General features: G+C 42.1%; 1 protein-coding gene across 15 annotated transcripts in view; it reads left to right on the top strand.

Annotated features, from left to right (window-relative positions):
• Positions 1 to 25,975, top strand: part of DLC1 (DLC1 Rho GTPase activating protein) — a 514,332-nt gene that overhangs the window by 478,618 nt on the left and 9,739 nt on the right. For 12 of the 15 annotated variants that reach the window (XM_057303350.1, XM_048226234.2, XM_048226233.2 and 9 more), the window contains 7 exons: positions 6,305 to 6,376; positions 11,737 to 11,818; positions 18,377 to 18,440; positions 20,544 to 21,967; positions 22,426 to 22,602; positions 25,288 to 25,447; positions 25,568 to 25,766. In XM_057303350.1, coding sequence (XP_057159333.1) covers positions 6,305 to 6,376; positions 11,737 to 11,818; positions 18,377 to 18,440; positions 20,544 to 21,967; positions 22,426 to 22,602; positions 25,288 to 25,447; positions 25,568 to 25,766 — 2,178 coding nt within the window. Of the gene's footprint in view, positions 1 to 6,304; positions 6,377 to 9,318; positions 9,457 to 11,730; positions 11,819 to 18,376; positions 18,441 to 20,543; positions 21,968 to 22,425; positions 22,603 to 25,287; positions 25,448 to 25,567; positions 25,767 to 25,975 lie in introns of those variants that run through there. The other 3 variants (XM_057303356.1, XM_044387560.3, XM_057303353.1) reach the window with 3 other exon arrangements.

The following is a 25,975-nucleotide window of genomic DNA, read 5'->3' on the forward strand; positions in this document are numbered from 1 at the left end:
TTGTGTACCAGGTTATAACATACACTGTATTTCTTATTGTGTGTCCTGTTCAGAAAAATTACGACTGCTTCACTGGAACAAAAATCATACTGTGTTTATGTAATAGTTATTTATTGAGCATCTACTTTGTGTGCTGTAGGTGCTTAGACTGGATCAGAAAGTAAAGTAGACAAAGAAATTTGCCCTTTCGGAGCTTACAGAGAGGAGAGAGAGAGAAAGTGAACATAGTAAGTAAAGGTTTGGAAGGGGAAGAAAATAAATCAGGAAAGGGAGTATGGGGTGGCTGAGAAGAGGCCAGTGTGGCTGTATCAGATGGCAGAGGGAGATGGGGTGACCGACGTGGTGTATTAAGAAGCTAGGGTGTGTGCGCCATAGTTAGGACTGGGGTTTTCACCTATGAAATGGGGACTCATTGGTGCTGCCTGTACCAGGTCACTTGGGATTTAACACAAGGACCTCAGAATAGCCCTTAGGAAACCAGATCTTTCCTTAGTAGATCTTTCCACGTACTCAACCCGTGAATTACCTTTCCATTTGGCCTCCTGCTTCGGGGCAGGAACCTACGTCTGATCGTCCCCGAGCACAGTTGGCAGCACACTTAACAGATGTCCAATAAATAAATATTGAGTGAAGGGGGACGTGAAGGATGGTTGGCTTCACTTAAATGTATGATATACTAAAATATACCTAAAGGTGGATCCGGGTCAGCTACTGTTAGGCCAAACATCCTTAGAAACTGAATTAGTATCGACTGGTCTTCCAGAAGCTTCCTAACTGGGTTCTTTCAGAATATGCACAGCAGATGTTTAGAATGTTTTTAGGCACCTGAGGGTAGGAATGTTGTTAGTTGCTAGTCAAAATCTTTGCTGTGATTAGATAACATTAGAGTGTAATAAATATTAATATAGACATTCTGCTGACTTAGCCCATCTAGGAATTCATTTTACATAGGTAAATCCTGATAACTGGTCTTCGGCAGTTGTGTGTGTTTAGCATTTATTTTTATTAACTGCAAAAAGAAAGGGGTTCATATTATAGTTTAGTCTGTTTTTGAAGGAAGGAAAATAGTAACAGATTCTCTTTTCCTTCAAACACGTATATTTATGCTTCCAATGTGGAAGAGCAGTCTTTTCAGGATAGACAAATGAATTAAGAAGCCTTTCATAGGTGTGCCTCACCCAGCATGGGGAAGGTGGGACAGAGAAGTTGATGGGGTGGAGATGGGGAAATTTGGGGGCGAGGGGGAGAACAGATTAAGAGCTTTAAGGGTGAGAGAGCATGATACCTCTTGGGAACCCCAACAAGTTCAGTAAGACGAACAAACCTTGCATTTGGAGGCCTTCCAGAAGCCAAATGGATAAAGCAGAGGCCAAATTTAAGAAGGTTGCGGGTTTGCTGAGGAGTTTGGATTGTATCTGGAAGGTGGTGGAGAGTCATTGAAGAATTCTAAGCAGGGGGGTGACGTAATGAATTATGCGCTTCATAAAAGCGAATCCAGGGGCTCAGGGACTCTTGGACTAGGATAGGTCGTGGGCGGGGAGGGGCAGGGAGGGGCAAAGCGTATCACAGAATTCAGTTGCGAGACTCTGAAGGTATTCCGGGCAGAAAGAGTTCCCAGCACAAGAATACAGAGAAATGTTGTCTGACTCCGTGGTTCTCAATCCTGGCTACCCTTGAATTTACCTAGAGAGCTTTTTTTTTTTTAAAGGCACTGCATGGATGAGAATGAGAAAATCCAGATGCCTGGGAGTGGGTGGTGGGTGGTGGTTTTAGAAAGCTTCCCCCACGTGATGCCTACTGCCTACAGGCTGAGAGCCCCTGGATCAAGGTTTTGAAGCCATGGTTTGCTTCTCCGGTGGGCTGCCCTGTAAAGCCCTCCCATCAGGGACAGATGGGCCGTTGGTGCCCAGCTGCACAACAGTCCTGTAAAATTGGCCACCTCAGTGGAGGCCGGAAAATTGGTAAGAATCTTCTTCCCTTGGAGGGAATCTGTGAGTTGGGGAGAGAAATGAGTTTTGTTTTGGATCAGAAAATACCACCTGCCTTCACACAGTGAATGTGCTTCTTTCTCTGTGGTTGTAAAAGCACCAGCATTTCCATGATCTTTGGTCACAGGTCTGTCATATTTGGGGGAATCAGGAATCTGAGGTTTTCTTGCATTCCTCTAATTCCCTTAGACTTTTATTTAAGCGATACATTCCATGTAGCTGTGGCATTTGCCTTGAGTCCTGATTTTGGTAGCATGTTGTCAAAGAAGGCAAAGAGCCTGATGGCTCCCGCTGTGAAGACAGGGCACACGGAAGATGGAAGTCATGACATCCCACTTGGACCCAATTACTGTTGCTCAACCGGTTGAGATCAGCGGGTTCAACAGAATGATGACAGGGTTGGGGGATTTCTGTTTAACTCACTGTTGAGGGGTAACGGGAAGGTAGGGTCATCCCATCATGCCAGGAAATGTGCAAATATGGACTAATGGTTCCCAGCCTTACACAAAAGGGTCTCCTGGACCTCATTCATTTTAAAACTAACCACTAAAGCTGTTTCCAATAAATATTTCCTGTTTCCTCCTTAACACATTTGTCTGTTGTTTGCTCAGAGAAAACCCAGGCATTAAAGTGACATTGTATTTCCATTGTACTTTTAGTTTCTGATGGCATTTTTGCCCAGTGGAGAATGTTTTTAAAAAGTCATCCACATAGTTGCATGTCCTGAAGAAAAAGTCATACCTTTAGAACCAGTTAGAGGCCTCCAAAAACGGGCACAGGGGATTTAATGACTGAAGTAATGCAATGTGTTCATGGTTTTAATATTTTAAGTGTCACTCGTATATTTTTTAAGGGAAGAAACTGTCTTGCTCATTTCCTCTTTCTTTTGGCGGGGGGAAGGCAGAAGGAGAGAGAGAGAGAATCTTAAGCAGGCTCCCCGGCCAGCCCAGAGCCTGACATGGGGCTCTGTCTCATAGCCCTGAGATCATGACCTGAGCCGAAATCAAGAGCCAGACGCTCAACTGACTGAGCCACCCAGGAGCCCCTGTCTTGCTCATTTCTATGCATCTTAGTTCTCTCTCCACTATGGCATTTGAATATAAAGAAAACTCATTTTAAGACGTTATTTCTCCGCTTGATTCCTCATCTGTGTGTCTTGGGGATGATATGAGTAATCCATGTTTTAGGATCAGTGTGAAAAGTAAATGAATTAATATGCCTTAAGTACTTAGGTCCTTGCGCATGTTAAGCACTCAATAAAAGTTAGCCATTGATAGAATTGTCAGAAAGCATCTGGGAGGTCTGCCCAGAGGAGGCAGCATTTGGGATGGACCTTGAAGGATGAGTGAAATTTGACCCTGAGAAGATGGGAGACGTTTCATGCCAGGTAGTCACGGTGGTGTATGATGAGCGTTGAGTTTACTTTAGCTGGGAGATAGAGTAAGTACAGGGAGCTGAAAAATTACGTTGCGTGCCTCATGGAGAGCCTGGAAAACCACGCAGAGGTGCTTAGACTCGATTTTCCAAGTAGTGGCGCTCTAATGAAGTTTGTAGGGAGAGACAGGATTGAGGCTATAGATTTGTAGGTGTAATGAGCCAGGACTGGTGGATGGTTTCCCTGAGAGAGGAGAGAATTGGAGACGTGGAATTTTAGTTGGGAGACAGGAAGGAAAGTAATGGTTTAGTTTGGGGTGGGGGGTAAAACCAGAAGGGGTGTTCTCTACCCGACTTGGATATAGACATGGGTTCACTTCATGTTAAATAAAATGAAAATACTGATTTGTTAAAAATCAGTCTTACGTTGAATTGTTATTACCATTTTCATTTGGTAATCGGAAAGCGGTGGGAGTGAAGTCGATAATTATTCCATTTTTTAAAGAATCAGTGACAACTTTTAATAGTTTTTCCTATGCTCTCATTCTGATTTCTACAGAAACGGTGTATTAAGTTTTCATTTGTTTTCATTTCTTAAATGTCAAATACATATAGATTTGCCTATTTCCCGTGGTTTCACATCTAAAAGACACATTTTCATCTGTTTTAGGGTAAGGAAAGGGAGGGTAAAATTTCTGGATCTCGGCAATTCTTGAAAATACTGCTTTTTAGCCATTATAAGACTTTAATTAGATTATCTGCTGAAGACGCAAACCTTTGTCTGTTCACATCATTTATTTCTAGCCAAGTGGCCCTGAGCACAGTGGCTATTTGGACACAGCTGTTTAAATGAATTTGTGGTCATTTGGGAGCTTTTCATTTCCTTAGTGTTGGAAAGTGAGTAAGAGAATGACAATTCAGCAATAGGCATTTATGGGCTCCTGAACTCACTCGAGGCCTTAAATGAGCAATATACATGAGAACACTCGGTAATTTGTAAAGTACTATATAAATAAATGTAAATGTTTTTTAGAAAACACCTTGCATCTTACCTGCCTCTTGGCAGGAAGCCATTTTAATTAGAAAATCAGGAACATGCTGGAAAAAGGTGGCAATATTGGCGGGTGTGAAGTGTGCCTAATTAAGGCTTTTGTGCGTATGCTGATCCAGTGTCATGTCTGAGTCTAGTCAAAAAAGAGTGGGCATTGAGAATTTCTGGCTGCTCACCACTTGTTGAGTAAAATATTAAGAAAGCAAGCGCATTTACTTTTGAACAATCTGTTGTTCAGAGTGTAACAATCTGTTCCATGGAAATAATGTCTAATTAGTCAGGAGGAGAGAGTTATTTAAAATATTTTTTTTTAAACAAACAGTTAGCTTTTTTCCTTTCCATGTCTGTCTTTGAGCACGAGTCACAGAGATAGAGGAAAAAAGTTTCCTCGTTCTTTAAAATAAAACGTTGAGCTTTTATGTTTTTCCAGCAATACAGTTTTGTAGAAATTGTTTATTTTATAATTTTATGTAAAGCTGCTTTAATTTCTTTCTGAGATAAGGTGTGCATATTAATACATGAAAAAATCGTTAAGTACAGGTAATTCACACTGGACAATTCTATATATATTCTTCTATTCAGCGCAAACATTGAAGTTCTCCACATGTCTGTCATTTTATCCTCCAACCCCAAATTCACTCCTAAATCTCGTGTTTAAAAATGCTGCTTTCATCGCCATACTGAAAAGATTCGTGAAAATAAACTTGGCCATGCCATTTATTTCCACTCTAGTGCCTTTGCTGTTTTTAGTTGGGGTCTTAAGTAACTCATCAGAAGACAGCAGGTTGTTTTTCTCCTTGGATGCTCCGTAAGGACAACCGTACTTGCTTTAATGAATTTGAGTGTTCTTAATTATCTTTCTTTAAAGGCCAAGGAACTCATGAAATAATAGGGGGGAAATGCTTTGAAACCGTTAAGTTACTAGGCTTAAGTAAGATACAGGTACTTCTCCTAATATAGATAATCTGCCTCCATCTGGCTCAGAGGAGAGATGCCTGATGAAGATTTGAATCTCGGATAAATTAAGCAGTGTCGAGACATTTATAAATGAGTGAATCCCTTTACATACCTAAGTAGTCTAAGGTCTGTGGAAGGTAGGAAGAAGAGTTGAAAGAATATTCTTTGTGCAAGCAGAGAAACTAATGAATGTGCCCCAGACCTCCTGTGTGAGTCGGTGTTAACGGGATTGTAAATATGTACTTGAGTGAGTTTGAACACAGGGTGTCCGTTGCTCTTGGCTTTGCCGTTTATCAATACTATCTACAAGATGTTAGAACAGGGAAGTAGAGCTTTATTAGGCATTTCAAGCCTGCCAGGATCCTGGGATTTATTGACTTAATGCCCTCTGGGTCACCTGACAGCCTGGGTCTCTGCTGCTGGCTGCACCTGAAGGCACATTGTCACGGCACCTGGACCTTTGCTGCGCGTCCTCTGGGGGACAGAAGGTCTGTTCCTTTGGTCAGGTTAGTTCTCTTCCAGGGTGTCACCTGTATTTGGTGACCTTCTGATGAGGTGAAAAGTGAGCCAGGTTAGACCATCTAGGCTTAAAATTATTTAATCCCTCTTCAACCTGCTCATGATGTCCTATTTTCATCATCATTCGTAACCAGAACACACAAGCAGCACAGAGTCACCTACTGCTGCGACCCCATTTTTATTTTTCAAGGAAAGATAAGTAAAAATGCCTTTTTTAAGGTCTGAAAAGGTGTACCATATTTTAAACCATTTGAATTAAGCTGACTTTATGTAGGTATATGTGGATTTGTTTATTTTGCTTATCCATTGTCAACAGATGTATTTTGCTTACTAACAAAATCAGAGTTTTTTAAGGAAGAAAGCATGCTGACGTGCACATGACTGACATGTCTGTCTGTCTTCGGTTCTGTTGCAGAAATTGAAGCCAAGGAAGCTTGTGATTGGCTACGGGCAACTGGTTTCCCCCAGTATGCACAGCTTTATGAAGGTGAGTGGAGGATGCTGGGCTTTTTTTTTTTCCATATTCCTATCCTTGGTTGATGATATTACTGATCTATGATTTATTTTCAGACATTTTATTACTTATTAAAACATTTCATTAAGAGGGGCGCCTGGGTGGCACAGCGGTTAAGCGTCTGCCTTCGGCTCAGGGTGTGATCCCGGCGTTCTGGGATCGAGCCCCACATCAGGCTCCTCCGCTGTGAGCCTGCTTCTTCCTCTCCCACTCCCCCTGCTTGTGTTCCCGCTCTCGCTGGCTGTCTCTATCTCTGTCGAATAAATAAATAAAATCTTTAAAAAAAAAATTTCATTAAGAATACGTTGTAGCAAGTCCTAAGACCCCTACCACTCAAAACAAAAGCTAGGACCTTGAGAATCAATGCATCCAACGTGTTGTTCCATGAGGTCCCTCTGCCACCCCCTCCCCAAAGTAACTGTCATTTTGAAACTTCTGTTTGTAATTTTCCTGCTTTTCTTTTATATAGTTTTATGGCATTTTCTTAAAATATATATATTTTTACAAAGTTGCTTTTATCCTTGTAATGGTATTGTGCTCTATGTTATCTTGTAGGATTTCGTTTTCTTCACATCTTCTGACACTTATATTAAGATTATTCTATACTGTTTGTCCCTCTGGATCACTTGCTTTGACTGCTGTGTCCATTGTGTGGGTAGACGACAGTTTATTCACACTCACACTCTGATTGGTGGGCATTTTGGCTTTTTCTGTTTTGCTTTTGTATACTGTAGGCTTAGGAACATTCTTGTACAGTTTTGTACTCTAGTGGTAGATCTGCAATAATTTGTCTTGTCTGTATTCCAAGGAGCAGAATTACTGGGTAACAGAGAACACGTATGTTCAGTTTTATAATGCAGATTTTTCAAAAGTGCCTGTACCGATTTTCACCTCTACTGGTAATATATAACGATCCTGTCTGTTCATGTGCTCTCAACACTTGATACTGTCAGGCTTTAATTTTTGCTGATCACATGGATACATTTTGACTTCCACTTCCCTAATCATGCATGATAATGCTCATTTCTTCATATCATCTGGCCATATGTATTTGCTCTTCTGTGAAATGTCTGTTGCCCATTTTTCTTCTGAGTTGATTACACTTTTCATAATGATTTCTAAGAGCTCTTTATTCTAAGTAGTAAGCTTTTATGGATCATGTGTTGCAGATCTATTCCCCTGGGTTGTAATTGGGCTTTTTTACCTTTGCTTAGATTTTCATTTGATGAATATTATTTCTTCTGTGGCATTTCAAATTTTTAACTAAGGAAAATGGACCTTAAAAAAAAATGAAGATCTAGGCTGAATTTATACTCCTTCCATTTGTCATCAGTGCCCTCGGGGTCACTCAGATGCTGGCTGAGGATGAAGAACTCCCCAGGCACGGCTCATCCTGAGCCTCTGGCTGCCCAGTGTGGGTAGAGCATACCATGCACATGGCGAGGTGAATAGGCTGTTCATTTATGAGGGGTTTTTATCATACTCTATGTGAAATCATTTTAAAAGAATTGTAGTTATGAACTGGTGAACTACATTTTTTTGGGTAATTTGCAAGCAAAGGTTGGGTGAATAGAAGTGATTCCTAAATTGAGAGTAAGTTAAATGACTTAGAGAGCTTCTTCTACGTTGAGCATTCTGTGTTTCCATAACTCTACTGAGATGATGATACTAGATGTCTCGCATTCATTCATTCATAATCATTCATCCACCCATCCATTCAGCTAATCAGTAAGCCACTATTAATTCTACACCAACAGGATGCCCAACACTGTGGTAAATGCCACATATTTTATAAAAATTAAAACATAATTCAAACATCCAAGAAGACCTTTAAGGGATTGCCAGAATCTCAAAAAACAAACAGAATTTTGGTTGATTTACATTTACAAAATACATCTTTTTCATCACTTCAGAAGGAAGGGGGATGCTAGGAAATAGCTACCATGTGACAAAATTTCTAAAAGATCCAGTTGAAATGATGTCACTTAAATATTTTCACCAAAGATGTTCAACTCTTCTCACGATAAATAATTTTAAAATCATGTCTTTTACTCTTCTCTTCTTCTAGGATAATAACAATCAGACTACTAACTGTAACAGTGGCATTGGGCTCTCGGGGGGAGCTAGTGATCATTGCCAACCTTCTTTAACACATGAGCAAAAAGCGCATGCTAAGAGTGGGTATAGTTTGTAAGCTTGGAAGTGCTAGACGTGATCAGCAGGTTGCCTTGAGGAGGGATATGGAGTGGGTGGGTGGGTACTCCCCAGAAGCAAATCAGGCAGAGACCATAGAGATCATTTTTATTTTCCTAGCTCACGCAGCTAAATTAATTCATTACCTAACTTAAAATACCTGGTCTTCTTCACTGTAGCCCAGACTGAATGTGCAGTATTTTCCCATGAAGTTGGATTCAGAATTATTTTATTGCTAGACTGTGTTGAAGATCTTATTATTCCTCCATTATAGAGAGAATATTTCCAATTCCTTTTTTTTTTTCTCGTTTCTCTCTCTCTTTTTTTTTTTTTTTTTTTTTTTTTTTGGTACTTGGTTAACCTGTGTGCTTATTATGGTGGAGTTGCTTATCTTTCCTTTAGAGAGCATTTCTGACCTATTAACATTTACAGTATCTGTGTCTTTCAGAAGGGCTTGGAGGTGGGGAGGGCTGGGGAGGGGCCACCATTCTATAGCATTCAATTCACAGCTCCCCTGGAGATGGGAAAGGTAATTGCATTTGCAGTGGCATAAGGTGGCTGTCCTTTTGTTCCTTGTGTTCTCCTGTTTAGAAATTAAATTTCCTTCAATTATGTTCATTTTTGGTGTTGATTTGCTGCCAAGCAGCACTTCTTGTGAGTGTCTGTTTGCTAAGACTCCTTTCCAGTCTCTGTCTTACTTCTTAGTGAATCCTAAAATTCAGACTGCATTTTCACGGGATGCGTTTGGGGTCTCTTCACGTTTATAAGTCTTTTGAAGCATAAGCCTGTTTTGGGGATATACTGTATATTGTTCTGGGTGATAATTTCTGCCCTTCATCCTGCCCTGCTGTGCAGGGTGAGGGTACACACAGTCTACACCAACCCACACATTCCTTGGCTTCCTGTTTTGCTTTGTTTTGGTCTTTGGCAATTTATACTTCCTGCCCTTAAACTCAGGCTGGAAGATTGAATCCTAACCTGAAGAACTCTGAGAACTTCTATACATCAATACATCAGTAAATCGTACATCAATAAATCATACCTTTTAAAAACTGGTCCTTTCAGAAGAGTCTAGGCAAACAAGAGAAATTTATTTATTTAATTATTTTCACTTCTCTCGCACATTTAGTCCCTGCCTACCCTAAATTTTGTCTTGTTTCGTTTTGTTTTTTAACAGAATCTTAAAGTTAATTTGGATCAGAAAGGAATCTAAGGTACAGTTCTGGGTACACGAAGTTAGAATTGTTAAAATAACAGAGTCATGGTCTCCTATACACTTCACAGACATGTGACCTTTTAATTTGCATTTATAGATCTGATGTTACCCTCTGCAAGTATTAAAATTTATTCTTTAATGTCAGCTCTGTTATTTAATACTTAAAAGTTCTTGATGTCTGCTCAAAGTGAAATAAAATGTGACAATCTTCAAACAGCTTTACAGTCTGCCGTATTTACTAATAGCTTGTTCACTAAAGCCTACAGAGTTGGTCTGTAAAATAACAAAGAGTTAAATTCCTGCAGTACTAAGTTTCACATATTTCATCATAAATCTTGGGCTGCCTCATTGGTCTGCCTACTTTATTCAGGGAACAATAAAGGTAATCTAACTCTGTGCCTTCAGAAAAAAGAATCAGACTGTAACACTAATTATGTTGCTTCCACTATTTAAAAAAAAAAAAAAAAGGTACTCTTAACCATTATCTCTAGCAAATAGATTGTTAAGAATAAGGCGCTCTATTCTGTGAAACCAGTGACGGAAAGTTGGAAACCATGAAAATACAGCAGTCAACCCAAGAATTTGAACATTACTAATCACTTGCATCTCCTGAACTCCTGAGAGCTGTGTCTATCCCAATATAAAGCATTAGCCATTTCAGAGGCCATAGGGTTGGATTTTTGGTTTTTTGTTTTGTTTTTATTTTTGTTTGGTTATGGTAATCCCAGTTTCTTGCTGTACTGATGTATTTCACCCATTCCTGACCTACAGAGGGGCACAGAAGAACTCTTACTCATCATATGATGTAAGCATTCTACAGGAAAGACCAATTATACCCCAGTAGCTGGAACTCCAAAGAGGGTAACTTGTTTTTATCTAGTGGCAATTCCAGAGCTGTTGTAAATTTCCACAGTGGTGCTGCGGATCTCCCTCCCCTCTTCTTTTTTTTTTTTTTTTTTTTTTAAAGATTTTATTTATTTATTTGACAGAGATAGAGACAGCCAGCGAGAGAGGGAACACAAGCAAGGGGAGTGGGAGAGGAAGAAGCAGGCTCATAGCAGAGGATCCTGATGTGGGGCTCGATCCCATAACGCCAGGATCACGCCCTGAGCCGAAGGCAGGCGCTTAACCGCTGTGCCACCCAGGCGCCCCTTCCTCCCCTCTTCTTAAACGTATTTATCAACAAGGGATACAAAAGGGAGTTTTTCTATTGAGTTGACTTTTTCCCCCTTTCTCTTTTTCACTTCTGATATAACTTCTAGTATTTTAAGAGTATTGAACTCTCCTACAGATTAAGGGATTTGGGATTCCATTGTTCTCCAGCAGCTTTGTAGCTAGCCTTTTGTTTTAGGGGGAGTTCTATAAACTCCTGAAAAGCCATATGGAAGTGCTAATATTTGTTTAAAAATAGCATATCCTGAATTCTCTTTAGCTTTTGATGTCATGCAAATGGTTAGATGCCATTTCCTACCACTTGCCATTGTTCTGTAGACCTTTCCTTGGCTCAGTTTTCCCTGACCTCTTCCCTGATCAAATGTGAGCAGACACACATGGAAAGACAACAGCAACAACAACCACCACCCCATTGAAAGGAAGCATCCTTCTGGTGTTGATTCTGGCTGAAACTATAATTTATAGCAGGGATCTGTTGCCTGCTGATTTGTTTCAAGGTGGAACAGTGTTTTGAACCACTTCTCTGACAAGGGATATTTGAGTCTACAGACCACTTTACATCGAAGCTCCTTGAGGACACGGATGGAATTGCCCCAAGTTGCTTTATTCTCCCATAGCACTTGATAGGAAGTAAGGTGTCCCGCGCATAGTAGGTATTCAAGAAATTACTTTTTTTTCCTCTGTTAAACTTGGCTAGATTGGAAAGAATTTAGGTGTTCAATAAATGTACTTGTTTTTATTTTTCTTACAGATCTTCTGTTCCCCATTGATATTTCCTTGGTCAAAAGAGAACATGATTTTTTGGACAGAGACGCCATTGAGGCCTTATGCAGGTAAATGGAAATGTTTTGAGTGTTTTCTTTTTTGTTGTTTTAAGAATGAGGTATTATCAAACTGGTTTTGGCTCACCTTGGTTCTGCTAATTAAGTCAGGTGTTTGATTAGTGAATGGTTGTAGTAATTTACTTCATTATAAATCATTGGCCTTTTAATTAAAATAACATCTTGTTATTTAGTATTGCTATTAAATGACACTGCCCTAAAAGGTACTTAGATAGACCATTTCATATTCGATACCATATGATTGCTGAAACAGAGAACGTTCAGATGGTCTGGAAACTTGGAACAGGGTAATTGAGTGTACAGCCCCAGCCAGATACTCTAACAGAGTCAAAGCTGCTGTTACATTGAATGAAAATAACACATTGAGAGGAATAAATGAGGGGTAGGGGAGTTACGGCGTGGTAGCGTCCAGGAGAACCATTGTTTGAATTCCAAAGAAGCTTCTCTCAAACTCTTCAACTTCCCTACGTACAAAAAAAGTAACAATAGGATTAAATGAGGTTGTAAAAGAACTCAGCACAGCCTTTAAGCTACAGTGAACAGGCAGTAAATGAGCATTGATGTGAGATGTGAATAAAACTGTCAGAAATCCTCGTTCATTGTGCTGGTGGGTCTTTTGGCTGAGGGGCAGCTGGTGGGTTTCAGTGAAATGGAAGTGATAAAACATGTAGCAGACAGTGATGAGACACTGGTAATCCTCTCCGATTCTTCATGACGTGTTATTCATCTTTCAGTTATTCATCCTGCATCATTTTCCTCAAAGCCTACAAGCTATAAAAGCTGAATTCTAGAGAAAAATTATACACAGAAAAAATTCACATATTAATTTTATGTGTAAAATTGAAATGAATTTTCTTTTATTCAGTACTTATTTTAACTTGTAAGAACATCTTTACGGTAGAATGACACTCAGTATTTATTAACCCCTTTTAGACAGAGAAACCAGTAGCTCACTGAAAGTACTATTTTTTGCCTCTCTTAGGTAATGCAGTGCTTTTTGAATCTTCTACCTCAAGCAGAGATTTTAGGGGAAGATAGGTAGGATCTTTAGAATGGTGTATGAAAGAGACTAGTTCCGTGGTTGAAGACAAAAGTGCCATATTAACCACAGAAACACTGTCACTTTTCAAATCCAATGAAACGGCTGCTTAGAAATGTCCAGGGTATGTACACATTTTCTGAAAGCAACCTAATCCCAAGTCCCTCAGTGTAGCGTGTAATACCAAAGCTATGTCATCGGGAATGAGAAAATGTCAGTATTGCAGTTTGGGAGGGAAGAAGTCAACATCTGGAATATAAACTACTCCAGACATTTTTTAAATGTTTTAATGCTTAGCTGTGGGGTAGAATTAATTTATTTTTCAATTCATCATTGGTGATACCGCATATAAATGAGGTCACTCATAAGATGGATCCCAGGAAATATTTACACACTGAGTTAGATCACCCATTTCATACATTTTACACCACTTAGTAAGTGGGTCCTCTAAACAGCAGCAATAGCTTAGGAATTTCTGGGTCATAAAAATATCACTACCATATTGCAGCCCAAAGGGGGCATGATTCAATTCTTGTATGCTTTTTTTTTCTTTTTCTTTTTCTTTTTTTTTTTTTTTAATATCAGTTTGAAATTTTGTTGCCCTCCTCTGAGGAGGAGGTCATTCTCTGCACTTTGTGATGGTTTCCACTGGCTCTCTGTTCTGTTCGAGAAGCCACCTCCCTTTAAAGGGAATAAATTGTGTTTATGGATCTTTCATGAAAAGAAAAGCCTAGAAACAACTAGACCTTCGTCTGTTTGGGCTCTGCAGTGTATGCTGGTTGGGTTTCTGTTTTCTCGGATGTGGAGAATTAATGTCTCAAAGGTTAAGTGTGAGGAGGAAATGAGGTAATGGGTGTTAAAGTGCTTTGAAAAGTATTAGGCCCAAAACGGAGCCCCAGATTTGAGTATGTGGAGAAAGTCTTGAGGTTGGGTTTTCTCTTCAAAAAGGAAATGCTTCAGAATTCATAGTAACGGTCATCAACTTGTTTGTAATGGAAACCCCAAGGGCTCTTGTCCATGTCCGCACAGACTTCTCAAGGCAAATAATTCTCCTTTTGAGAAGCCTCAACAAATGTTCTGAAGAAAACGATGGGGGCATCTTCTTTTGAAACACTCTGTCGGTTCGGAGTTGTCAGCAGAGTAGTGGGGGATACCTGTTTTACTGATGATGTGATATTCATCCCATTAGCCACACTAGCCTCTTCCACATAGTCTCTCAGCCCATGGAATTTGAGGGCCAGTAAATCATGAAGCTGTGGTGTGGTTTGAAAGTTTGTGATTTGTCAAGTTCTCTCCAGACTGACTTCTTGTAGACTTCCATCTTTTGCCCTGTTGAAATATTTTGAGAAGTTGATTTTAAATACATACAATAATATGGTTACAGAAACCCAGGTGAAAAGTTTTACTTCAGAAATTATTATTTAACATTAATTTTAACGTTTTTACCTTAAACAAAACTTTTTAAAGTTTCTTTTAAATAAAATAATTCTTGGGGCGCCTGGGTGGCTCAGTCGGTTAAGCGTTTGCCTTCTTCTCAGGTCATGATCCCAGGGTCCTGGGATCAAGCCCTGCTCAGCGGGGAGTCTGCTTCTCCCTCTCCCTCTGCCCCTCTCCCCGCTCATGCTCTCTCTCTCTCACTCAAATAAATAAAATCTTTTAAATAAATAAGTAAAATAATTCTTACATGGTTTTTCTTTCCTGCCACCCTCCCACACACATGAATGTTACAGCTGCTCCCATGTACACATTAGTGTTCTGCTTAAAAAAATTATTAATTTTCTTACACGGATAATATTTGCTGATCTCATAGCAGAGTCTACTTAGGGCAGAAGACGTAGACTTGATTTTTTTTTTCTTTTTTTTTTTTTAAGGTTTATTTATTTTAGAGAGAGAGAGTGCATGAGCAGGAGGGGCAGAGGGAGAGGGACGGAGAATCTCAAGCAGACTTGGCGCTGAACACAGAGCCCAGTGTGGGGCTCGATCTCATGACCCTGAGAGCACAACCTGAGCCAAAACCAGGAGTCTGGTGCTTAACCAGCTATGCCACTGAGGCATCCCCAACTTAATGTTTTCTTGAGAATTAAGATAATATTATCTTAAAGATTTTTTTTTTAATTTGAGAGAGAGAGAGCGAGCGAGCACACAAGCCGGGGGGAGGGGTGATGGGAGAGGGAGAAGCAGACTCCCCACTGAGCAGGAGCCCAAAGTCGGGCTCAATCCCAGGACCCCGTGATTATGACCTGAGCTGATGGCAGACGCGTAACTGGCTGAGCCCCCCAGGTGCCCCTATGATAATATTATCTTACTACAAAGTTTAGTAGTGACCAAAAGTTACAGTTATGAAACTGCCATGTTGTTGGGATTTGGATTGCTCACCAACATTCTTGCACTTACACTTGTAAGGGATTTTTGTATCTGTTTCCTTCGAGAGATTGGCTTTTGTCCCAGTCTTGTTAGTTTTGCTGTATAATCCAACCCCAATGATAAGGCCAAGATCATGAGAGGGTCACGTTCAATATTAATACTGGGGAAGTGGTTTGCTTGCCTTGAAGCATATACAGATAATAATACAAACTGTGACCTACTATTAGAACACCTCTTCTGAAGTGATCTTTGTCTCTGAGCCCCTGGCTGGCTCAGTCAGAAGAGTATGCAGCTCTTGATCTTGGGCTCATGAGTTCAAGCCCCACGTTGGGTGTATAGATCACTGAGATGATCTTGTCTCTCTAGCTTCTGAAAAATGTTCCATATCACTGTTTTCCTTTGGAGTTAACAACTGACTCCTATCAACACACCAAAGAATGATGTAAATAAGGTGATAATCATATAATGATAAGTACATATCCCAGCTATCATCTTCAGTCTGCACTTTGTTGTAAAACAGCCTTTGAATGCCTAACCTATGTCAAGCAGCCTGCCGCATAGTGGATTCCAACTTTCTCACTATTTCTGTTCTATTAAAAGGGAGTAAATTTTTAAAGCAATTGCACTAATTCCAAGAAAGTATCTTTTAAGAATTGGAACAATTTTTATTTGTCAGGTCTTACTTGGAAAATTGTTCCTTTTTCTTTTCTCACATGTCTGGTACTTGTCCCCCTTTTCATTTTGAATCCGAGGCCCAAATACCCGCCCGCTTTGCTTTTATCAGCGTGCTCGCAGCTTCCTGCAGCAAAACTCAGGAGCCTTTGACGGCCCACCTTGGACTCCCTCCCCCTTCAGAGCAGGGTACAAGTTGCCCAGCAGATAAGACTGACACATTCCTGTGGAGCTGGGCCCTGTGGGGGCCCAAGGGGGTTGGAGCAACCACGCCTTCTGGACAGATGGTGTGTGATACCCGTGCCCACTCATTTGGGGAATCATACTTAGAGTGTAAGCTGCCAGTAAGATTAATTTTGGAAAAGAAACAGGATATACTGTTTTTGAATGTCAGAACCGCCATCTTTTACTCTTGTGGCCTTGGGCAAGATTCATCACCTCTCCAAACCCCCATGTCCTCATTTTTAAAAGGAAGGAAAACAGTAATATCTGTGCCATGGGGTTGTTGTGAGGACCAAGATGAAATAACACCTATGTGGTGGGGGGCTCGGTGCCTGACCCGGAGCGAGCCCCCTTTCATCTAGCTCTAGATGTTTCGTGTCAGTGTGGTCCCTCCAAGTAGCTGAGGTCTCACCAGTGGGCATTCTTTGGAGGTCCTGGGAATAATTGAATCTTACAGAAACCCTGAGGAATAACTTCTAGGCTTCAAAACTGAACTGCCATTAGCTTAGTGCTACCAACATAAAAAAGATAATGTTGACCTTTATAAAACTAGCCTCCAGGGTCTTTTGAGTTTGATTCAAATCTAGAATTTGTGAAATGAGCCCCTCCCCCACTGCCAGAGGCTTCCATGCCTAGTAAACCTGGTTATAAACACCACTTAACCATTAAAGCCCAAATGAAGTCAAGTGGGTATTTGATTACAGGTTTGATTAATGAAACCCAGACGGAAGACTAACTGTAACCATTTCGGATTCTTTAAATCTTGAAAACATTTGAGAACTCAAACACCGCGGGTCTAAGTTATTTAAGTAATGTGTGCGCCTTTAGGGAGGGACCTTATATCCACTCATTTCAGAGTCTGAGCTTTTTCTTAGTTAACTTGTTTTCTTTCCCTCCCCATCAACAGAAAATTTTTCTGAACACAGGCAACATAGGCGTTCTGAGTTATCTTTGTTTATTCTATAAACAGGCTACCACGTAATCTATGAAATCAAAGGCAGTCTTATCAGTAGGCAAAAATACTTTCTATCCTTGTGCATCGAGTTGTTAGACAAGTTGCAAGAACAGAACCCCAAAGATAGAGGCTAGAAGCAATCTCCTGGTCAGTTTGAATTTATGTGAATTAAATGCTCATATCCTATGAAAAAGGAACAGTTGCAATTGTAGGAAAAACGGGGTAGCAGAGGGTGGAAGACAGCAGATATGCTGAAGGTTTATTTGAGGAATACCAAGTGTGGGTCATCTGGAAGCTGTTAGAGAGGGCTGTCCGTTCACACTTCTACAATACCATGTATTCCTGTGTATGGAAAGGCCTTCTCTTTTCAGCTATTTCATTATTTCCTGATGAGGACTTTCATTTTGGGGTTTTTGGTTTTTCGTTTTTTGGGTTTTTATTTTTTGTTTCTTTTCTTTTTCTTTTCTTTTTTTTTTTTTTTACTATTTCATTTTCAACAAACCTAAATTATTTCCCTAATCATAAATTAACATTACTCCTTGGCAGGTAAAAAAGTATCCAAACTAAAACTATGACTCTTGTTCCAAAGAAGAATCTGATTCAAGTGCTGATTCTTGAACTCTGTTTTAACCCTGGAAGCTGCCATATAAAATTTTTTTCAGTAATCGTTTGCACTCTTGCTGTGACTGTACCAAACATGATCCTGTCCCATACAGGAAGTTGTAAAAAGAATTGGGTGTTAAAGAGGCTCTAATTTCCTTTCCATATAAGAACTCCCTAAATTTTTGAACAGTCTCTAAGATTATTATTTCTAAAAATTGGCTTATTTTTCTGTTTGAATTTTGATTTGAGATAGAACATACCATTTATTTTTATTTACCAAGAACACTGTTTGGCTCCTTGTTGCTGTTCCTGTTTCTATGAAAGGAGACGTCACTGGCTCTTATTTCTTGGCACCATGTGGGTCTACCTAATGGATCAACCTAGGGACTTAGAAGAATAAATTTCCTCATTGAGACTTGCTTGTTCTGTGAAGAGTAAGAAGCACCTGATAATACCATAGCACTGTGGTACCTTTTACTATAAAATAGTAGTGCTCAATCTAGAAGAAGAAGGTCAAGAAATATTAAGGTATTTTTAAACTATTCACTTGGTAAAGAAATTTCTAACGCTTCTAAATTATAGAGTAATTTTTTATAGAATAAAGAAACTCATTAAACATGTCACCTGTTTGGAAAAAAATATTCACCCATCAGTGGTTTCCTTTCTTTGCTAATATGATTTCTTTGCCCTGTAGGCGCCTAAATACTTTAAACAAATGTGCAGTGATGAAGCTGGAAATAAGTCCTCATCGGAAGAGAGTGAGTATATAGAATGTATAATAGGATGGGAGGAAAGGGGGCAGACCAAAACCTGGACTATGTGTTTTGTAAGGGGTTTTGTCTCTCAAACTCTTATTACTTCCTTGTTCCAAAAATCTACACTTTTAATGTTATAATCCAGTCAAGTTTACCAAAGGTCAAGTAGCCTTATGTAACTGAAACCAGCAATTCCAGCTAGCCACTAAATTGACGTTTTTCCCATTGGTTGTTTTTTTTTAATTGAGATAAAATTGACACATAATACTAGTTTCAGGTGTACAACATAGTGATTCAATATTATGTGTATTACAGTGTGATCACCACAATAAGTCTCGTTAACATCCATCACCACACAGTTACAACATTTTTTTTGTTGAGATGAGAATTTTTAAGATCTACTTTCTTAGCCATTTTCAAATATACAATATAGCATTATTGACTCTAGTCACCGTGCTATGCATCACATCCCCAAAACTTATTTATTTTATAACAGGAAGTTTGTACCTTTTGACCCCTGCCTCTGGCAACCACCAGTCTGTTCTCTGTATCTATGAGGGTTTTTTTCCAACTGTTCTTGATTGGAACAAATCATCTATTATTTTGCCTTGTTAACTCAGTGTCTACTACAGATTAAAGGAATGAGTCTTAGGAAATCCCAGTGAATCCTCCATTATTCCCTTCAGAAATCACAGCTAAAGTTCTTTGGGAACACTCTCTCTTCCCACATGTAACAGTAACCATGTGTCAGAGCTGCAGGGATAGAAGAAAAGGCTGGCTTGTGAGGTACTGAAGAATTATGAGAGACTGGAGGGAGGAAAAGAGTTGGGGGAGATGGAGGGAAGGGCGGAAAATCCCACACATTCTAGTCAAATGGTGGTACATAACTTGTGTGTATGAAATGTGAGGCCCTTTTATGAGATCTTAGGAGAAGAGGTGGGTGTAGTCCTGGGAGTGAGTGTCACAAATTAGAGTAAACAGGAATAAGTTTGGTCAAAGAACATATTTCTGAGTGTTCGGAGTACAGATTTTAATTATCCTAGAGTCCCTGACTTGCAACAAGCTGCCTTTTTGGGGGAGTTAAACCTTTTAAACAAATGGACTGGAACCTTAGCACCCACTGAGCTGTGGAGAGGAGTCTACAAGTCAGCGTTTCATGCTCTCCACTCCTTGTCCTGTGACACATGGGCCATGGGATATTTTCCACACCAGTGGGAAAGACATGCATCATACTGAATGGTGCCTTCTGAGGTCCCGCCTAAAAGGCTCAGACGCGGTAGTTTGTGACGCAGCATTAACCCTGAGTCCTGCCTGTAAATCAAGCATAGTCAGCGAAGATGTTACTTCACGTTTTTGAACGTTCCATGCTGTCAGGACTGGGTATTTGTGAAGCCTTGTGAAATTGCCTGGAGCATGTCTGAGGTTGAAACTTCATAGGACGCATGTGGCATTAGCTCCCCATCCCATGTCTGGTGGGGGAGGGGACGGAAAAGACCAGGTAGGAAGCTGACAAGCAACAGACTGAAGAGATGTGGGGGCTCACCTTGCTTGGTGTCTCCACTGGTCTGTTAGGAGATCTTGTACCCTTTTAGGGTGGCTACACATTTCAGTGACCATTCTTCTTAGTGTTTGAAAACTACCTTTTTTAATTGCAAAAGAGAATATAAACACATGCTATCAACAGACAGCAAAACTGGAGGCAGACCAGAGGGAGTCCTGCCCGTTGCTGACTCCAGTTCAAAATATTTTGCATGCCTGGAATTTTCACAGATCTCAAGAGGTTTCCTCTGTGAGCAATTAAAGAACAGCCTATAGATCCAACAGTTTCTACAAAATAATTCTTACTTAGCCTGAGACACTTGGTCAGGCTTTTTCAAAACTATTAAAGTCCTGAGGTACATCTTTGTAATGTGAAAAAATAATAATAAAATAATCACCACCATCATCAAATCAAATAATAATACATAATAAAATAAAGACATAAAGGGGGAATTGACACCAGTGGCATATCATGAGCGGCATCCTGGGCCCCCGGCGCGCACCCTGCTCCCTGCTCCCTGCTGTCTGCCGGTCCCAGCGATGAGTGCCTCCATTCTGTCCTTGCAGAGTGAGGATTCGGACGAGGACGAGCCCTGTGCAATAAGCGGCAAATGGACTTTCCAGAGGGACAGCAAGAGGTGGTCCCGGCTGGAAGAGTTTGATGTCTTTTCTTCAAAGCAGGACCCAGCCCCCGGGGCCCCCGACGACGCCCACCTGAAGAATGCGGCCAGCCACGAAAGTATGCTGACGGACCTCAGCGAGCGCCAGGAGGTGGCCTCCGTCCTCAGCCTCAGCAGCACGGGCAGCGTCCCCGTGCACATGCCCCACGCCGGGGACGCGGCGACACCGCGCACGAACTCGGTCATCAGCGTCTGCTCCTCCGGCAACTTCGTGGGCAACGATGACTCCTTCTGCAGCCTGCCCTCGCCCAAGGAACTGTCCAGCTTCAGCTTCAGCATGAAGGGCCACGAGAAGAACGCCAAGTCCAAGACGCGCAGCCTGCTGAAGCGCATGGAGAGCTTGAAGCTCAAGGGCTCGCACCACAGCAAGCACAAGGCGCCTTCCAAGCTGGGGCTGATCATCAGCGGGCCCATCCTGCAGGAGGGGATGGACGAGGAGAAGCTGAAGCAGCTGAACTGCGTGGAGATCTCCGCGCTCAACGGCAACCACATCAACGTGCCGGCCGTGCGGAAGCGGAGCGTCTCCAACTCCACGCAGACCAGCAGCAGCAGCAGCCAGTCGGAGACCAGCAGCGCCGTGAGCACGCCCAGCCCTGTCACCAGGACCCGGAGCCTCAGCGCCTGCAACAAGCGGGTGGGCATGTACTTGGAGGGCTTCGATCCGTTCAATCAGTCCACGTTCAACAACGTTATGGAACAGAACTTTAAGAACCGCGAGACCTACCCGGAGGACACAGTGTTCTACATCCCGGAAGATCATAAGCCTGGCACTTTCCCCAAGGCCCTCTCCAATGGCAGTTTCTCTCCCTCGGGGAGTAATAGCTCCGTGAACTGGAGGACTGGAAGCTTCCACGGCCCCGGCCACATCAGCCTGAGGAGGGAAAACAGCAGCGACAGTCCCAAGGAGCTTAAGAGACGCAATTCCTCCAGCTCCATGAGCAGCCGCCTGAGTATCTATGACAACGTGCCGGGCTCCATCCTCTATTCCAGTTCAGGGGACCTGGCCGACCTGGAGAACGAGGACATCTTCCCCGAGCTGGATGACATCCTCTACCATGTGAAGGGGATGCAGAGGATAGTCAACCAGTGGTCGGAGAAGTTTTCGGATGAGGGAGACTCTGACTCAGCCCTGGACTCGGTCTCTCCGTGCCCGTCCTCTCCCAAACAGATACACCTGGATGTGGACAACGACCGAGCCACACCCAGTGACCTAGACAGTACGGGCAACTCACTGAATGAACCCGAAGAGCCCTCGGACATCCCGGAAAGGAGGGATTCTGGGGTTGGGGCCTCCCTGACCAGGTCCAATAGGTGAGAGCCTTGCTTTCCTCTGGAGATGGGGGAGGGAGGCCCAGGAAGGGGCTGCTTCTGCTCTTGTGTGGGGGAAATGGGCTTAGCTATGGCATTCGTAGCCCTGGGGGTTCCCAAGAAAAGTGACAGACCAGGAGATTCTAACATCCAAAACGCACGGGTATTGTTTAGCGGGCATAGAGTTTCCGTTTGGGAAGAGGAAGTAAGTCTTGAGGGTGGTTGGTGGTGATGGTTGTACAACAGTGTGAAGGTATTCAAGGCCTCTGAGCTGTACACTTAGCAGTGGTTAAGATGGTTCTTTATGTCATGTGTACTTTACCACAGCGGGGAAGGGAAAAGAATGGGATGGGAGTTGGGTCTTCTCCGTTCCTAAGAGTCCAGTGAGCAGCCACTGCTGGTGTTGTGTCTACCCGTTAAAAAGTGCTCGTACTCACACCCTCCCCCGGTCTTCTCCACAGGCACAGGCTGAGATGGCACAGTTTCCAGAGCTCCCATCGGCCGAGCTTAAACTCCGTATCACTGCAGATTAACTGCCAGTCAGTGGCCCAGATGAACTTGCTGCAGAAATACTCGCTCCTAAAGTTAACCGCCCTGCTGGAGAAATACACACCTTCTAATAAGCATGGTTTTAGCTGGTAAGGGTTCACTGTGCTCAGTAAACTAACTGGAAATGTTTTTGGTCAGCTCCTTGAAGCTGTCCCAACACCGAGTATTGTGGCCTTTAGAGGCAACTGTCATCCTAATTAATCTGCCTTCTTGAGGCCATATTTGATACTGCTCAAGCCAGTCTCACTTTGGGGAATTAGTGGTGGGATTGGTTGAGGGAGTTGCAGCTCTCGGATTGACAAACCGCCGGTTGTTGGCGTGAGAATGCACTGCTGCTCCATCACGCAGTATCGGTGCCTCCTGCCCAGTGTTAGGCATAGCCCACCAGGGGCGCCTGGGTGGCTCTGTCGGGTAAGCATCCGACTCTTGATTTTGGCTCAGGTCACGATCTCAGGGTCGTGAGATCCAGCCCCTCATCTGGCTTCGTAATCAGCAGGGAGTCTGCTTGAGGATTCTCTCCCTCTCCCTCTCTCTGCCCCTCCCCCTGCTCACACTGTCTCTCTCTCTCTCTCTAAAATAAATAAATCTTAAGAAAAAAAAGGAACAGCCCACCATAGGTAAATATATGTATAGTATCAGATCATACTTATGGAAGGAAGCAAGGGAAAATTTTGTTCAGATCATAGGATGTTGAGACCAACCTTGAAATGTTTGGTGTACAGCATCTGGCCTTATAATACTCCTTGTGTATGTTTTTAGAAATTGTTTTTGATGTAAATATTGAAGCATCACTCAAAAATCTACCTGTGCTAAAAAATTTAGGTTATGTTTTTTCCAATAAAGACTCTTAAACAGTGAGTAATAAATATAAGGAATTCACTGCTCTAAGATATTATACACTAAAATATACGCAAAGGTAAAATTCATCAGATGAACTGTTTGTAATTACTTTCAAAAATACAACCCTTGGTGTCTGCAACATGAGACGGAGACCATTAGGCTGGATGGGTCATGGATGAGACCTAATGTGTGCATACCGTAACTTCTCTGCTGTCAGTGCAAAGCAGAGACCTGCTTCCAGATTGGCATGCAAGTGCATTTCACAGTGTCCGCTGGGTATCTGTAAGTCTTTCCATTCTTCTGAGTGTTCAGCATCCCAGTTGCCCAACCTCTGCTTTTTATAAAAATGGAGAAGCAGCCCATTTCCCTTAGTAGCAACCAGCGGTGCCCGGGAGAGTGGGCAAAGCAGCATAAGTGTTCTTTCTCTCTCCAGCTCCTCCTCTCCTCAGGACTCGTAGTGAGTTTAACTTCAGCATCAAAGCACCTCCCGTTCAAAGGCTGTTATTATGTGAGCCTTGCTAAATACAGAAGTTGTTTGTTCTGAATGACAGAAATAAGTATTGACCGGTTTATCCCCGCATGCTTCAGATTCTCTGTGGAGATCGTAATGTGTTCTTTGCACATTCCGCCGGTGGGCTTTTCTCCCCCGACAAAGCGAGTATTATACACACTTATAGCCATGATACCATATACTTAACTGTATGGAAATACAAATTTGGCTCTGCACTTTAGTTTTACCTTTCGTAGGGCTATAAACAGTAACGTGTCGTGGCCGTCGGGAAGCCCTCAGAGGTCAAAGCAGCCTGTCTTCTGCAGTGTTCCACTGTGCTTAGAGGCCTGTTTTCCCTACTGGCTATTTAAAAGTACATATTTTACATTCTCGTTTCTGAGTTGCCCACCCCCTTCCCACCAAACCCTCAAGAATCTGAAAGTCCGTAATACTTCTTGAGTTCTGGTCAGTTTCTCCAGTGAGTCTAAACCAAATGTAAAAGCCTTGCATTGTGGGATCCATGGAATAGGGAGAAATTCTGCACAAAGTTCTTTTCCTGTTTGGCCTTGCCCTTTCTTGTCCCATTTAGAGAGGTCACTTGTAGAGCTGAAATTTCTGCTTGACAGCATTAAATGCATGACATCGGTTTCCTGCTGTTCTGTATACTGCTGGGGCTAGGCCTGGTTTTAGGACTCCAGGGAGCCTAGCGTAGGCTCACAAAACCTTCATTGTTCTTTTCCATCTTCCTTTAGAAACCTAAAGATGTTATACTCTCCAGGGTCATCAGCAGGAGAATTTATTTTGACTTCGGGTCATTAGCTTGGCCCCCACTGTTGAGCTCTGGAGTTGGTTCTCATTAAGTTGGACCAACACCGTGTATTTGCTATTTTCTCATTTAGCGTTACATGATCCTTTTATACCTTAAATGCTTTGAAAGTCATCAAACACTTAGAAATGATTCTTGTCCATTTACAGAACAAACAGGAACATGTTTTTCAGATTCTGTTGTGAAGCACCTCATAGGGTCTTGAATGTTGTTTTCTGTTTCTGTTCCTTCCCATGCTGCCATTTTGTAAGGAAGCCCATCAGCTCCCTTAAGGATATAGACCCAGTTCTCAGAAATAATAGTGGAAGGAGAATCCCCAACAGAGAAAATGTTCTGGGTCTCGTAGCCCCCAACTCTTGGAAGATCCAGAATAACACTATCCCACGGAACTATGACTGTGGAAATGTTCTGTATTTGCTTGTGTGGTAGATACTGGCCATAAGACGGCTCGTGACTGCTTGAACCGTGGCTAATACAACTGAGGAACTAAATTTGTCATTTTATTTAAATAGCCACCTTAATAGCACAGATGCGAAGCCCACAGGGTTTACCTGCAAAGATGGATAAGAGTATACAAATAAACATCTCTCCCCACTCTCACTACTGTTCTTTAAATAGGGCTGTGCCCAAGTTCATGAAAAGGATCAAGGTTCCAGACTACAAGGACCGGAATGTGTTCGGGGTCCCTCTGACGGTCAATGTGCAGCGCACAGGACAGCCCCTGCCCCAGAGCATCCAGCAGGCCATGCGCTACCTTCGCAACCATTGTTTGGATCAGGTGAGGCCCACTGCGCACAGGTCCCACGGAGTCGTGGGGCCTCGGACTCATGCTTCCGTTCATAATTCTGTAGTGGAAATGTTGCTCCTATCCTGACGTGTAATGTTTTTCTTCCAACAGGTCGGGCTTTTTAGAAAATCCGGTGTCAAATCGCGGATTCAGGCTCTGCGCCAGATGAATGAAAGTGCTATAGATTGTGTCAGCTACGAGGGGCAGTCTGCTTATGATGTGGCGGACATGCTGAAGCAGTATTTTCGAGACCTTCCTGAGCCACTGATGACGAACAAACTCTCAGAAACCTTTCTACAGATCTATCAGTGTAAGTGTCCTCTGATCTCCACATTGTTGGCCTTGGGGAAAAGCGGCACCAGCAGAAACCTGTGGCTTCCTTTCACACCGTTCTTTTGGACCCACACGATGACCTCTTGGAAATATGTGTCATCGATTTCTTCCTTTTCTCCTTGTTTGTGGAACAGGTTTCTGTATACCCGTTGCATAATGCAAAAATAGATTTCCCTTATCATTCTC

The sequence above is a fragment of the Ursus arctos genome, unplaced genomic scaffold (genome assembly GCF_023065955.2).
Source record: "Ursus arctos isolate Adak ecotype North America unplaced genomic scaffold, UrsArc2.0 scaffold_27, whole genome shotgun sequence".
Taxonomy (NCBI): Eukaryota; Metazoa; Chordata; class Mammalia; order Carnivora; family Ursidae; genus Ursus; species Ursus arctos.